The following is a 12,256-nucleotide window of genomic DNA, read 5'->3' as shown; positions in this document are numbered from 1 at the left end:
TTTTAAAGTATAACTTATCAGTGAGCAAATACTGATATATTGATTGATTGGCATCTCAGGATAGAGACAGGGCAGTTAAGATGGCATTCTACCTCTTTAACAAGTGTGTATTCCTTAAAATGGGAAAACAAACAGAGGTGATTAAGTCCAGTAGCTGCTTAAGGAAGAGAAGTGTTAAAGTGAGCAGGAGCAGCCCCAGTGGCGTTGAGGTGAGGTGGAACATGAATCAGGCTTTAGAAGAGGGGTGAAATTCGGAGAAAAGGACCTGAGGGGGTGGTGGTCACGAGGGACAGGAGCCAGTCTTTTCTACAGGATGAAACAGCCCGATCTGGAGGCCGCGTGGTAGGGTGGCCTCATGTGGTGGGCACACAGAGTTGCACAGATTGGTGTGTTTCTTCCCTCCCTTTCCTTCCTTTCTTTTTTCCTTGTTCTTTCTTTCTTTTCTCTCTTCCCTGCCCTTCCGTTCTCTTTCTCCTTTCCCTTCTCCTTCCCTTCTTTCTTTTCTGTCTTTCAGTGCTGGGGGTGGAACCCAGGTCCTTGTACATGCTAGGCAAGTGCTCCATGACAAACTACATTCACAGCCCTTGAGGTGTTTCTTGACCCTTATCTTGGTAATAATTGCTTTCTAATATTTCTATCCACGCCCTCTTTGTTTCCATTTTAGGAGAACTATGAGCAGATGAAAGCGCTAGTAAATCAACTCCATGAACGAGCACAGTATGTACGACTAGGTGAGCACAGTCTTTTCTTCACTTTATGCTTTTTTTTTTTTTTTTTTTTTTTGCGGTACTCGGGCTTGAACTCAGAATCTCATGCTTGCTAGGTAGGTACTTTTACCACTTAGCCAGTCCACCAGCCTTTTTTTTCATGATGGTTTTTCTTTATTTTTTTTTTTCCATCTTTCTTTTATTATTCATATGTGCATACAAGGCTTGGTTCATTTCTCCCCCCTGCCCCCACCCCCTCCCTTACCACCCACTCCACCCCCTCCCGCTCCCCCCCTCGATACCCCGCAGAAACTATTTTGCCCTTATCTCTAATTTTGTTGTAGAGAGAGTATAAGCAATAATAGGAAGGAACAAGGGGTTTTGCTGGTTGAGATAAGGATAGCTATACAGGGCATTGACTCACATTGATTTCCTGTGCGTGGGTGTTACCTTCTAGGTTAATTCTTTTTGATCTAACCTTTTCTCTAGTTCCTGGTCCCCTTTTCCTATTGGCCTCAGTTGCTTTAAGGTATCTGCTTTAGTTTCTCTGCATTAAGGGCAACAAATGCTAGCTAGTTTTTTAGGTGTCTTACCTATCCTCACCCCTCCCTTGTGTGCTCTCGCTTTTATCATGTGCTCATAGTCCAATCCCCTTGTTGTGTTTGCCCTTGATCTAATGTCCACATATGAGGGAGAACATACAATTTTTGGTCTTTTGGGCCAGGCTAACCTCACTCAGAATGATGTTCTCCAATTCCATCCATTTACCAGCGAATGATAACATTTCGTTCTTCTTCATGGCTGCATAAAATTCCATTGTGTATAGATACCACATTTTCTTAATCCATTCGTCAGTGCTGGGGCATCTTGGCTGTTTCCATAACTTGGCTATTGTGAATAGTGCTGCAATAAACATGGATGTGCAGGTGCCTCTGGAGTAACAGTCTTTTGGGTATATCCCCAAGAGTGGTATTGCTGGATCAAATGGTAGATCGATGTCCAGCTTTTTAAGTAGCCTCCAAATTTTTTTCCAGAGTGGTTGTACTAGTCTACATTCCCACCAACAGTGTAAGAGGGTTCCTTTTTCCCCGCATCCTCGCCAACACCTGTTGTTGGTGGTGTTGCTGATGATGGCTATTCTAACAGGGGTGAGGTGGAATCTTAGTGTGGTTTTAATTTGCATTTCCTTTATTGCTAGAGATGGTGAGCATTTTCTCATGGGTTTTCTGGCCATTTGAATTTCTTCTTTTGAGAAAGTTCTGTTTAGTTCACTTGCCCATTTCTTTATTGGTTCATTAGTTTTGGGAGAATTTAGTTTTTTAAGTTCCCTGTATATTCTGGTTATCAGTCCTTTGTCTGATGTATAATTGGCAAATATTTTCTCCCACTCTGTGGGTATTCTCTTCAGTTTAGAGACCATTTCTTTTGATGAACAGAAGCTTTTTAGTTTTATGAGGTCCCATTTATCTATGCTATCTCTTAGTTGCTGTGCTGCTGGGGTTTCATTGAGAAAGTTCTTACCTATACCTACTAACTCCAGAGTATTTCCTACTCTTTCTTGTATCAACTTAAGAGTTTGGGGTCTGATATTAAGATCCTTGATCCATTTTGAGTTAATCTTGGTATAGGGTGATATACATGGATCTAGTTTCAGTTTTTTGCAGACTGCTAACCAGTTTTCCCAGCAGTTTTTGTTGAAGAGGCTGCTATTTCTCCATCGTATATTTTTAGCTCCTTTGTCAAAGATAAGTTGCTCATAGTTGTGTGGCTTCATATCTGGATCCTCTGTTCTGTTCCACTGGTCTTCACGTCTGTTTTTGTGCCAGTACCATGCTGTTTTTATTGTTATTGTTTTGTAATATAGTTTGAAGTCAGGTATCGTGATACCTCCTGCATTGTTCTTTTGACTGAGTATTGCCTTGGCTATTCGTGGCCTCTTGTGTTTCCATATAAATTTCACAGTAGATTTTTCAATCTCTTTAATGAATGTCATTGGAATTTTGATGGGAATTGCATTAAACATGTAGATTACTTTGGGGAGTATCGACATTTTTACTATGTTGATTCTACCAATCCATGAGCATGGGAGATCTCTCCACTTTCTATAGTCTTCCTCAATCTCTTTCTTCAGAAGTGTATAGTTTTCCTTGTAGAGGTCTTTCACATCTTTTGTTAGGTTTACACCTAGGTATTTGATTTTGTTTGAGGCTATTGTAAATGGAATTGTTTTCATATATTCTTTTTCCGTTTGCTCATTGTTAGTGTATAGAAATGCTAATGATTTTTCTATGTTGATTTTATATCCTGCTACCTTGCTATAGCTATTGATGATGTCTAGAAGCTTCTGAGTAGAGAAGCTTGAACTCAGAATCTCATGCTTGCTAGGTAGGTACTTTTACCACTTGAGCCAGTCCACCAGCCTTTTTTTTCATGATGGTTTTTCTTTATTTTTTTTCAATGTAGGGTCTCACATACTATTTGCCAGTGACTGGCTTCGAACCTCAATACTGAGTAGCTAGGATTATAAGCGTGAGATGCCGGCACCCAACTTAGTTTATGCTTTTAATTAAAATGTTCCCTTATAGTGTCTGCTTTTAGGAAAAAATAGTAGCATTAAGCTTTTGACTTTAGACTAATTATGCATTTGTTAGGGTGCAGACATTTTATTTTACTTTTACCTATTACAGTTCACCCTCAGTATCTGGGGGGATTGGTTCCAAGACCCCAAAGATACCAAAATCACAGATGCTCAAGTCCCTTATATAAACTGGACTACACACATTCTCCTGTATACTTTAAATCATGTCTAGATGACATAACACCTAATAGAGCATAAATGCTAGGTTATACTATATGTAGTTGTTAGACTATATCATATTGGGAATAATGACAAGAAAAAAGTCCTTTCTTTCCTCTTAGTATAGTTAGAATTTTTTAATGAATATTTTTTGATGCTCAGTTGGTTGAATCTGAGGATAGGGAAGGCCTGGTGTACTTGGTCGTTTTCTGCTCATAGAGCATGGCCACTTATGGGGGAAAAGTAAAGATCCAGATTCTTCACTTTTTAACTGTTATTTGTTAAGGTTTTTTTCTTCCACTCAGAGTATTGTACTGAAATACTTGTTTCACTTTTTAAATGACTAAACATTTTCTGTTCACTAGTCATATTTATCCTTTATGTTAGCTTTGCATAGTTACATTTTCTGCTGTGCTACATAGCTTGGAAATATTTTCTGACAGGTTTATTGCTACTGAATAAGTGAGATTTCCAAAAACTTTGCAAATCACCATTATTTCTTAACTTAAAATTGTGGGCATAAAAGGCATTCATTTGCTTGGAGGAAATTATGTGATAGAAAGGGACATTCCAGAGCTGGGGCCATGGTTCAGTGGTAGAGTGCCTGCCTAGTAAGCACAAGGCCCTGAGTTCAAAGCCCAGTCCTTGCCAAAAAAAGAAAGGGACATACGACACGGTATGGTGGGATGCAGTATTCTGTTGTACCATTATGACATGTGCATTTTTACTTTAGAAGGCCACATGATGTTTTAAAATTTTTTTGAGGGGGATTGGGGTTTGAACTCAGGGCTTCGTGTTTGCAAAGCAGACGCTCTACCACTAGAGCCACACCTCCAGTCCATTTCGTTCTGGTTACTCCATAGTTTTGGCCATCATCACAGTTTGATTCGATAGGCTGACTGTTCCCCTGGGACATTACTATGGATGGATTTGAATCAGGAGGTGTCAAAAATCCTGTAGCATTGAGCACCTGCTTAGCTCATTGGATTCTGATGACCCGTGGGGGAAGGCTGGTTGTCAGAGGAGAGGACTGCCCCCTGCAGGTGAGGCGGCACGGGCCATCTTGGCCTTTGCAGTTTGCCTAAAATTGTGCCACAGACATGGATATTGTAAGTGGACATTGTATAAACATGCAAATTAATTCAAATCAGCTACAAATTCAATTATATTAATAGAGAAATTTTGGAAAGTGGAGAAGAATCAAGATGAAAAAAATCACTCATAAATCATCTTTCTAAATATACTTTTTTTTTTTTTTTGTGGTCCTAGGGATTGAACCCATGGCGTTATGCTTGCTAGGCAGGCTTCTACCACTTGAGCTACACTCACAGCCCTGAATGTACATTTTTTGATGCACCTTGGGGCAATCTCATGTGTGTTTGTACGTTTTGTTGTTGCTATTTGTTTTGCTTGGGAGATTTGTACACCTTGCTCTGGGCATTTTTTTCCTGTGATTTTGCTTTGTGAATATTTGGAGCCTGGCTCAGCAATGATTGTGATGATTGTATTGAGTTAAGGAGGACTACTCATTTTCCTCTTTTTTCCCCTCCTGTCACTGATGAATTTAGGCATTCTGACTTTTCTAAGGTGATACTGGGATTTGAACTCAAGGCCTTATGCTTGCCAGGCAGGCAGTTCTACAACTTGAGCCACTCTGCCAGCCCTTTTTTGTGGTGGGTATTTTCAAGATAGGATTTTGAAAATCACTTGCCCAGGGCTGGCTTTGAAGCGTGATCCTCCTAATCTCTGCCTTGTGTGTAGCTTGGATTACAGGTGTGAGCCACTGGTGCCTAGCTAAGATATCCTGACTTCTAAATTCATGCAGTTTCCTGGATAATTTTCAGACATCAGGAAAGGGCAGGTTGTTTCATAACCCTGGAAGTTTTTCACTAGAGAGAACTTGGATCAACAAGTAGGTTGACAAAAATTAGGTGGCTCTTGCCCCCTTTCCTGGTATTTCTGTTCTGTCTTGTCTCTGCCTTTGTTCCAGGTTTCTTGTAGTGCTTTACTATCTTTGATCTCCCCTTTGTCCCTGTTTGAACACATAGGATTGCACAAGGTGTGAGCTAGTCGTTTCTGTAGGTGGAAAAAGGATTACCCCTGCGGTGATATTCATAATAGTTAGAGTTAAGGTTTTGATTAACACAAGTTAATTGAAGGACTGTAGTAAGTGTTTTGATAAATTCAGAAGTGCTTTGTTTTTATCCTGGCTAATAACTTGGACATAAAAAAACAGTTTTGGTGGTGGAAGCAAGGGGCTTTTAATGACCTAAACATAAGGCTTTGGTTAGCTTTTTGAAGACATTTTCAGAGGGAAGACAAATTCCACACATACTCCATACTTCCAGTGATGCCCATAGTAGAAGCAGGATATAGCAGTGATTTGTCATTTAGGACTTAGATCAACAATGCATTGAATCTAATAAACTGTGGAAAGACAGTATCATAAAATTGTCTTAGCGTACCACATGCCGAGCCAGGCACCAGTGGCTCACGCCTGTAATACTGACTACCCAGGAGGCAGAGATTAGGAGGATCTAGGTTCGAAGTCAGCCTGGGCGGATGTTCGAGAGACCATCTCAAAAATACCCAACACAAAATAAGGCTGGTGGAGTGGCTTAAGTGGTAAAGTGCCTGTCTAGCAAGCCCTGAGTTCAAACCCCAGTACCACACACACACACACACAGAAGCCCTACCTGCAAAATCATTATTAATATTGCACATAAGGATAAAGATAGGAAAATTCTTTACTCTTAGCCACATTATCATATCATCATCATACTTATTATCTATCAGATTTTAGTTTGGAAGCCAGTTCACTTGCCAATATCAAACTATATTTTGTTGTAAAATGTCCATTCTCACAATTTACAACTACATTGTAAAACTAAACAAATGTAAAAATCCTTAGGAAGAATGTATTTTTCTTTTTCCTTTTCAGGAAAAGAAAGTTGGGTCTAAGCAGTTACAAAAGAACTTGTCAAAATATTTTCACCTTAAAAAAAATTGTGGCCTGTGGGGCTGGAGAATGTAGCTCAGTGTTTGAGTATTTGCCTAGCATGAACAAGGCCCTGGGTTTGATCCCCAGTACTACAAAAAAAAAAAAAAAAAAAAAAAAGTGCTGGGTATGTAGCTTAGTGGTATGACACTTGCCTGATGTGTGCCAGGGTTCAATTCCTAGCACCGCAAACATAAGGTAAATAATAATTATAATAATAAATTGAGCATAAGTATAAATGTCATTTTTTGGCTCTACTTATCTACTCATCTAGTGAGATTTATTCTCTTCCATGTTTTCACCATTGTGTTATCTTCCCCTTCTGTGTGTAGGATTCCTTTAAGTATCTTCTGCAGTGCTGGTTTAGGAGCCATGAATTCCTTTAGTTTTTGGATAGCTTTGCTTGGTGGTCAGTTATTTTCCAGCTACACCAGGCACTTTACCACTTAGGCCACATCTGGCCCTAAAATTAGGCTTTTTCCTAAAACTAGGCTTATTTCCAAATAAAAATAGGAATTTTCAAATATTATATAGCATGTAATTCAATGCTAGATGCAGGGTAGGCGTTTAGTAATAATCTTGGCATCAAGACAATTTTGCAATGTATGAGTTGCAGAGAAAATATTATGTAATTTCTTTAGATTATTACTAGTGAATTCAGAACACATATGATGTATTTAAAGATCAGGGATGATTGATTGTTTTAAAAACCCAGTTTCTTTATTGACTTCAGAAAATTGATAGTGGGTAAGTTGATTGGAAGATCTGAAAAATAGCTGTTTCTCACAGGAGGCATTGAACTTTTGAAAATTGTTCTATGTTTTTGTCCTTAAGAAGTAGAGACCTTATCTTGTGTCAATCTGATCTAATTTAATCATGTTTTTATTGTAGGAGGTAGTGAGAAAGCCCGCGCACTTCATACAGCAAGAGGAAAGCTGTTAGCCAGAGAAAGAATCGACAACCTTATAGACCCAGGGTTGGTACCTACCCAAGTGCTCACTCAATGTTCTCTGTTCCACGGTAAACAGTTTTGTAAGCTGATGGTTTTGAAGTTTGTTCTTATTGAAAGATCATACAACACACACTTATTGAGAGCCTACTATGTGCCAGGCACTGTTTTGTGCACCAGTGATACATCAGGGAACATAATAGACACAGATCTTCACTCTACTGGTGTTTACATTATGTTGGGAGAATAGAAAATAAACAATGACTATCTTAAAATTTTACAGTATGCTTAGGTGACAGTTGTCATGAAAAGAAAAGGTAAGGTGCACCAGGGTAAGGGAGAGGATGCTGTCAGGCAAGTTGTAGTTTTAAGTAGGGTGGTGGTTCATGCCTTATTGAGAAGGTGACATTTTAGCAAAGATGTGAAGGAGGGAAGAAGGGCAGCCCTGTAAATAGCTGGGAAAACTGTCACAGGCAGACGAAACAGACATGGAAAGGCCCCATGGTGGGAGTGTGCTAGGTATGCAGATACACTCAAGTGGTGGCCGAGAGGCCAGTGTGGTTGGAATGGAGGGGAGAGTAGTAGGAGATGGGGGTCAGATTCCAGACGGCCCTGTAGTCCATTGTAAAAGTTTTGATTCTTACCCTCAGAAAAATGGGAATCTCCTATAAGTTTTGAACAGGAGACTTTTATGATCTGTCTGATTTAAAGTCATGTGTTGCATGACGATGTTTATAGTGATTATATTAATTATAAGATTATGTTGTCCAGTGACATTTTAGCCATCTTAGTTTGTGTTCGTACAGTCTGTGATATTTGTAAATGACAAAATCACTTCATAGAATCCACGTTCTGGACATATCCCTGTCATTAAATGACAGATGGCTATATTTTAAGAGTTACTGTTCTGGCTGCTATGCTGTGAGCGGACTGTGGGCAGCAGGGGTGGGAGCATGGAGACCAGTTAGAGGATTTGCAGGAGACATGCTAGGGTCTCGGACAAGGGTACAAGTGGTGGAGGAGGTGAGAGTGGCAGGTTTTGTCTGCAGTCAGAGCCAATCCAACAGGGTTTCCTGAGGGATTGGGCATGGAGGGCCGGGGAGGGGGAGGAAATGATGATGGCATGCCCTTACATCCCTCCTGGAGACAGTCATAGTTAACACCAGTGCACACCTTCCTTTACCATTTTTATGCATGTATGTATCAGGCATCTACATTTCCAAAAATCCAAAAATGTAATCAACACCAAATGTGGTGTTCCACAACTTCCTTTGCCCCACTCAATGCATCTCAAACACGTGCATCAGTGAGAGGTGGAGCAACACAGTGGAGGTTGAGAGCCCGGTCTGTGGGACAAGATTGCTTATTAAAGTCCCAGCTCAGCTGATTACTAGTTGTGTGCCTTAAGTCAAGTTTCTTCAACTGTGTGTTTCATTTTCCTCGTTAGTAAATGAGGTAGCGTTTAGAAGCCCTACAAGAGAGCTGTTGAGTAAGGCCATGTAGATATTAGCTGTTACTCTCTTTGCATAATAATAAACATGTTTGACTAGCAGTGGCTCAAGTGCTAGAGCACCTGCCTAGCAAGTGCAAGGCCATGCTCAGTCCCTAGTATTATTGCCCCCAAAAAAGGGAAAAAAAAAAACCAAAAAACAAACAAACAAAAAACCCAAGCCTTGTATGCACATATGAATAATAAAAGAAAAAAAAAGGGAAAAAATAAAAACATTTGTACAGCACTTCAAAAAAAAAAAAAAGATTATACATCATGTTCTGTTGTGTGACTTTATCATATAAATTCTTAAAACAGTGACATCAGATTTTGGTTTAGTCTTTTGGTATATTTTATAATACAACACGCATATTTGAAACTGAAACATTGACCCATTTAAAAAAATCTTCCCTTTTTTATATGTATATATATATGTGTGTGTGTATTTAATGACATCAGACAACATCCGTTCCTTCTTTCAGGTCCCCCTTTCTGGAGTTATCCCAGTTCGCGGGGTACCAGTTGTATGGTGATGAGGAAGTCCCCTCAGGCGGCATCATCACAGGCATCGGCAGAGTATCCGGGTGAGTTTGCTGCCCATGCTGCCCAGGCGCAATAATGAGAAGAAGCTTTGATGGCCTCAGGCTAGCCGTGCTTACGTTGCACGTCCGCATGCAGGTTTTGTGCTATTTATTTATTTAGGATCTGAGACCCTACTCAGACCTGTGTTAGATTCATTTGTGGTGTTCTAGAGCCAAAAATAGAGCCCCCCCCCCCAGCAAAGGTCTCTGCACCCAATCCATACCTCTCTGCTTCATCAGCATCTCCACATGTGGCCTTGGCACAGGGTTTTCAAGGCTCTACAGGTGATCGCTTGCACATCACTGACTTAGAGAAGTAGTCCTCTGAGTGTATACCCAGCAGCATCAGTGTCCTCTTGGAACTTGTTAGAAGTCACATTTTCAGATCTTCCTGGAACTACCAAGTTAGAGGGGTGGGGTGGCCATGTGCCAAGTTTTGTTAAGCCCTGCAGGTTTTCCCATGCTAAAATTGCACAACCACTTTAGACTTTGGGAATCTAGTTTGCCCAACATTAAACTTTATTTGTACATGCTTATGTTTGATGTCACATTTACCCCAGGTCTGTGCCAGGCACTGTGTAAACACCTCCCAGTGATGGCCTGGTGTGATCCTCACCACAGCTGTGAGAGCATCACCATTCTGCAGGCATACAGTTAAATAGCTTGCTCAAGATCAAGCCACTGGCACATCTTGGCTTTGATCTCACCCTGACTGAGCCTGGCCTGCTTGCATTGGCTTAGGTGATGGTCTGTGGTATGGGTTCGTCCACCAGGAGGAACCCCAAGGCCTGTGCCTTCAAGTGCATTCACCATTGTTGCTTCTCCCTTGACTTAGGCTCCTTTCTTTATTCTAGGGTTCCCTCATGGCTCTTTGTCTCATGTTTACCAGTGTGGAGGCAGTTTTTTTCTTGGAGTATTATGGGAAACTTAAACTTTTTTTTTTTAATGATGAATTTAATGCATTCAATGAGGAAACTTGTGTAGAATTTATTTACAAGCCAGTTTAATGGCAAGGTCTACTTGTCTCAGATAGTGGCTAGCTGAGGAGTAATTGAGCTGCAGCCTGGCAAATTCTCCCGGCAAACTCAAGTTCCTCAGCATGGCATGTCAGGTCCCATCAGATGTGATCCCACCATGTTTTTCTTACCTCACCCTTTACCTACAGCACTGTCCTACCTGGGTCCTGGTGGTCTTGAGAGGATAGGCTCATTTTTGCTCTGGGCCTGTGCTCAGGCTGCTTGCATTGCTGCTTTGAGCAGCTGATACCTCTCACCATTCAGGTCTGCATTCGGATCTCTCCTTAGTGCTTAAAAGCATGTGTGCTACAGCTGGACACCTGGGCTCAAATTGCCTTTACCTCCTCTTAGTTGTGATCTGGTGGCAAGTTGCTCAGTTTCTCCAGAACTGTTCTGCATCTGTAAAATGTGACATCTCGGGTGACTCAGAACAGGGCTAGTACATAGCAGTGTCATTTAAGTGTGGGTTGTTGTTACTGTCATTCCTTGACTGTTCCATTTTAACATAGCCCCACCACAATTACTGTGCTTTATTATATCATTTTCCATGGTTAATTAATCTTTATCTTGTTTTATTTTATTTACTTATTTTTTGGTAATACTGGGGTTTGACCTCAGTGTCTCATGCTTGCTAGATAGGTGCTCTACCACTTGAGCCACTTTGCAGCCCTTTTTTGTGTTGGATATTTTTGAGATAGGGTCTCACTTTTTTTTTTTTTGCCCTGGCTGGCCTTGAACAATGATCCTCCCGATCTCTGCCTCCTGAGTAGCTAGAATTACAGGTGTGAGCCACTGATGCCTGGCTTTATTGTTTTATAATAGTTAATAATTCCATAATAACTACGTGCATTATCTCTTCACAGCATTTACAATCAGAAATTATCTTGTATATTTGTCTATTTGTTCCTTGTTTGCTACCTCTGACTAATCCTCCCCAGTGGAATGGAAGCTTTGTGAAATCAGTAATTTTTCCCTTCTATTCATCGCTGTGTTCTTAGTACCTAGAATGGGACATGGCACATAGAAGATGCATAAAAATATTTACTGAAAGCTAGGTATGGTGATTTACATCTATAATCCCAGCACTTGGAGGTTGAGGCAAGAAGATCTTGAGTTCCAGGCCAACCTGGACTACATAGGAGGAGCCTGTCTCAAAAAGTTTTGTTTTTTTTTTTTCCTTGTTGCTGAATAAATGAATGACTGACAAGAATTGATCTATAGGCCAAGTTATCTGTTGCAGCTAGTTCCAGAATGAGATGGTGAGATTGTATCATTTTTTTTCCCTTTGCATTGAAAGTGATAGCATAGTTTATTAGGAAAGGAATTCACTTTGACTAGATTGAAGGGGTTGTCCCTAGAGTAAGATCAAGAATGAGTGAAATTGTGTTACATTTATTCCAAATGCTGTCTTTGGTTTTCTCTAGTTGAGGGTAGAATGCTCCTTACTCCACAGCAATATCAAATAAAGAGGTAGATACCAGGACCCCACTTTAATTCTACTGCAAGCACTGTATAATCAAAACCTTTCACTGACACCGACTCTCAAGTTGTTCTATGTGGACATCAGTAACCAGCAATGCTTACTGGGTACATGCATTTTAGCTTATAGGAGATTTCCTACCATGCAGGCAGGGTGTGGAAAGACTAGTTTTTATTGGTTTACCAGAATCGTAACACCGGAAAGGGAGTTCACCGATGTAATAGGTAGGAAGTAGAGCT

At 40.5% G+C, this 12,256-nt stretch overlaps 1 protein-coding gene across 1 annotated transcript in view; it reads left to right on the top strand.

Annotated features, from left to right (window-relative positions):
• The window catches only part of Mccc2 (methylcrotonyl-CoA carboxylase subunit 2), a 77,429-nt gene that overhangs the window by 9,799 nt on the left and 55,374 nt on the right, over positions 1–12,256 (top strand). The window contains exons 2-4 of the mRNA XM_074077327.1: positions 665–731; positions 7,394–7,478; positions 9,423–9,524. Of these exons, the coding sequence (XP_073933428.1) occupies positions 665–731; positions 7,394–7,478; positions 9,423–9,524 (254 nt within the window). The remainder of the gene's footprint in view (positions 1–664; positions 732–7,393; positions 7,479–9,422; positions 9,525–12,256) is intronic.

This window comes from Castor canadensis, chromosome 6 (genome assembly GCF_047511655.1).
Source record: "Castor canadensis chromosome 6, mCasCan1.hap1v2, whole genome shotgun sequence".
NCBI lineage: Eukaryota > Metazoa > Chordata > Mammalia > Rodentia > Castoridae > Castor > Castor canadensis.
Note: the sequence above shows the minus strand (reverse complement) of the source record. Positions and strands in the feature narration are given on the sequence as shown.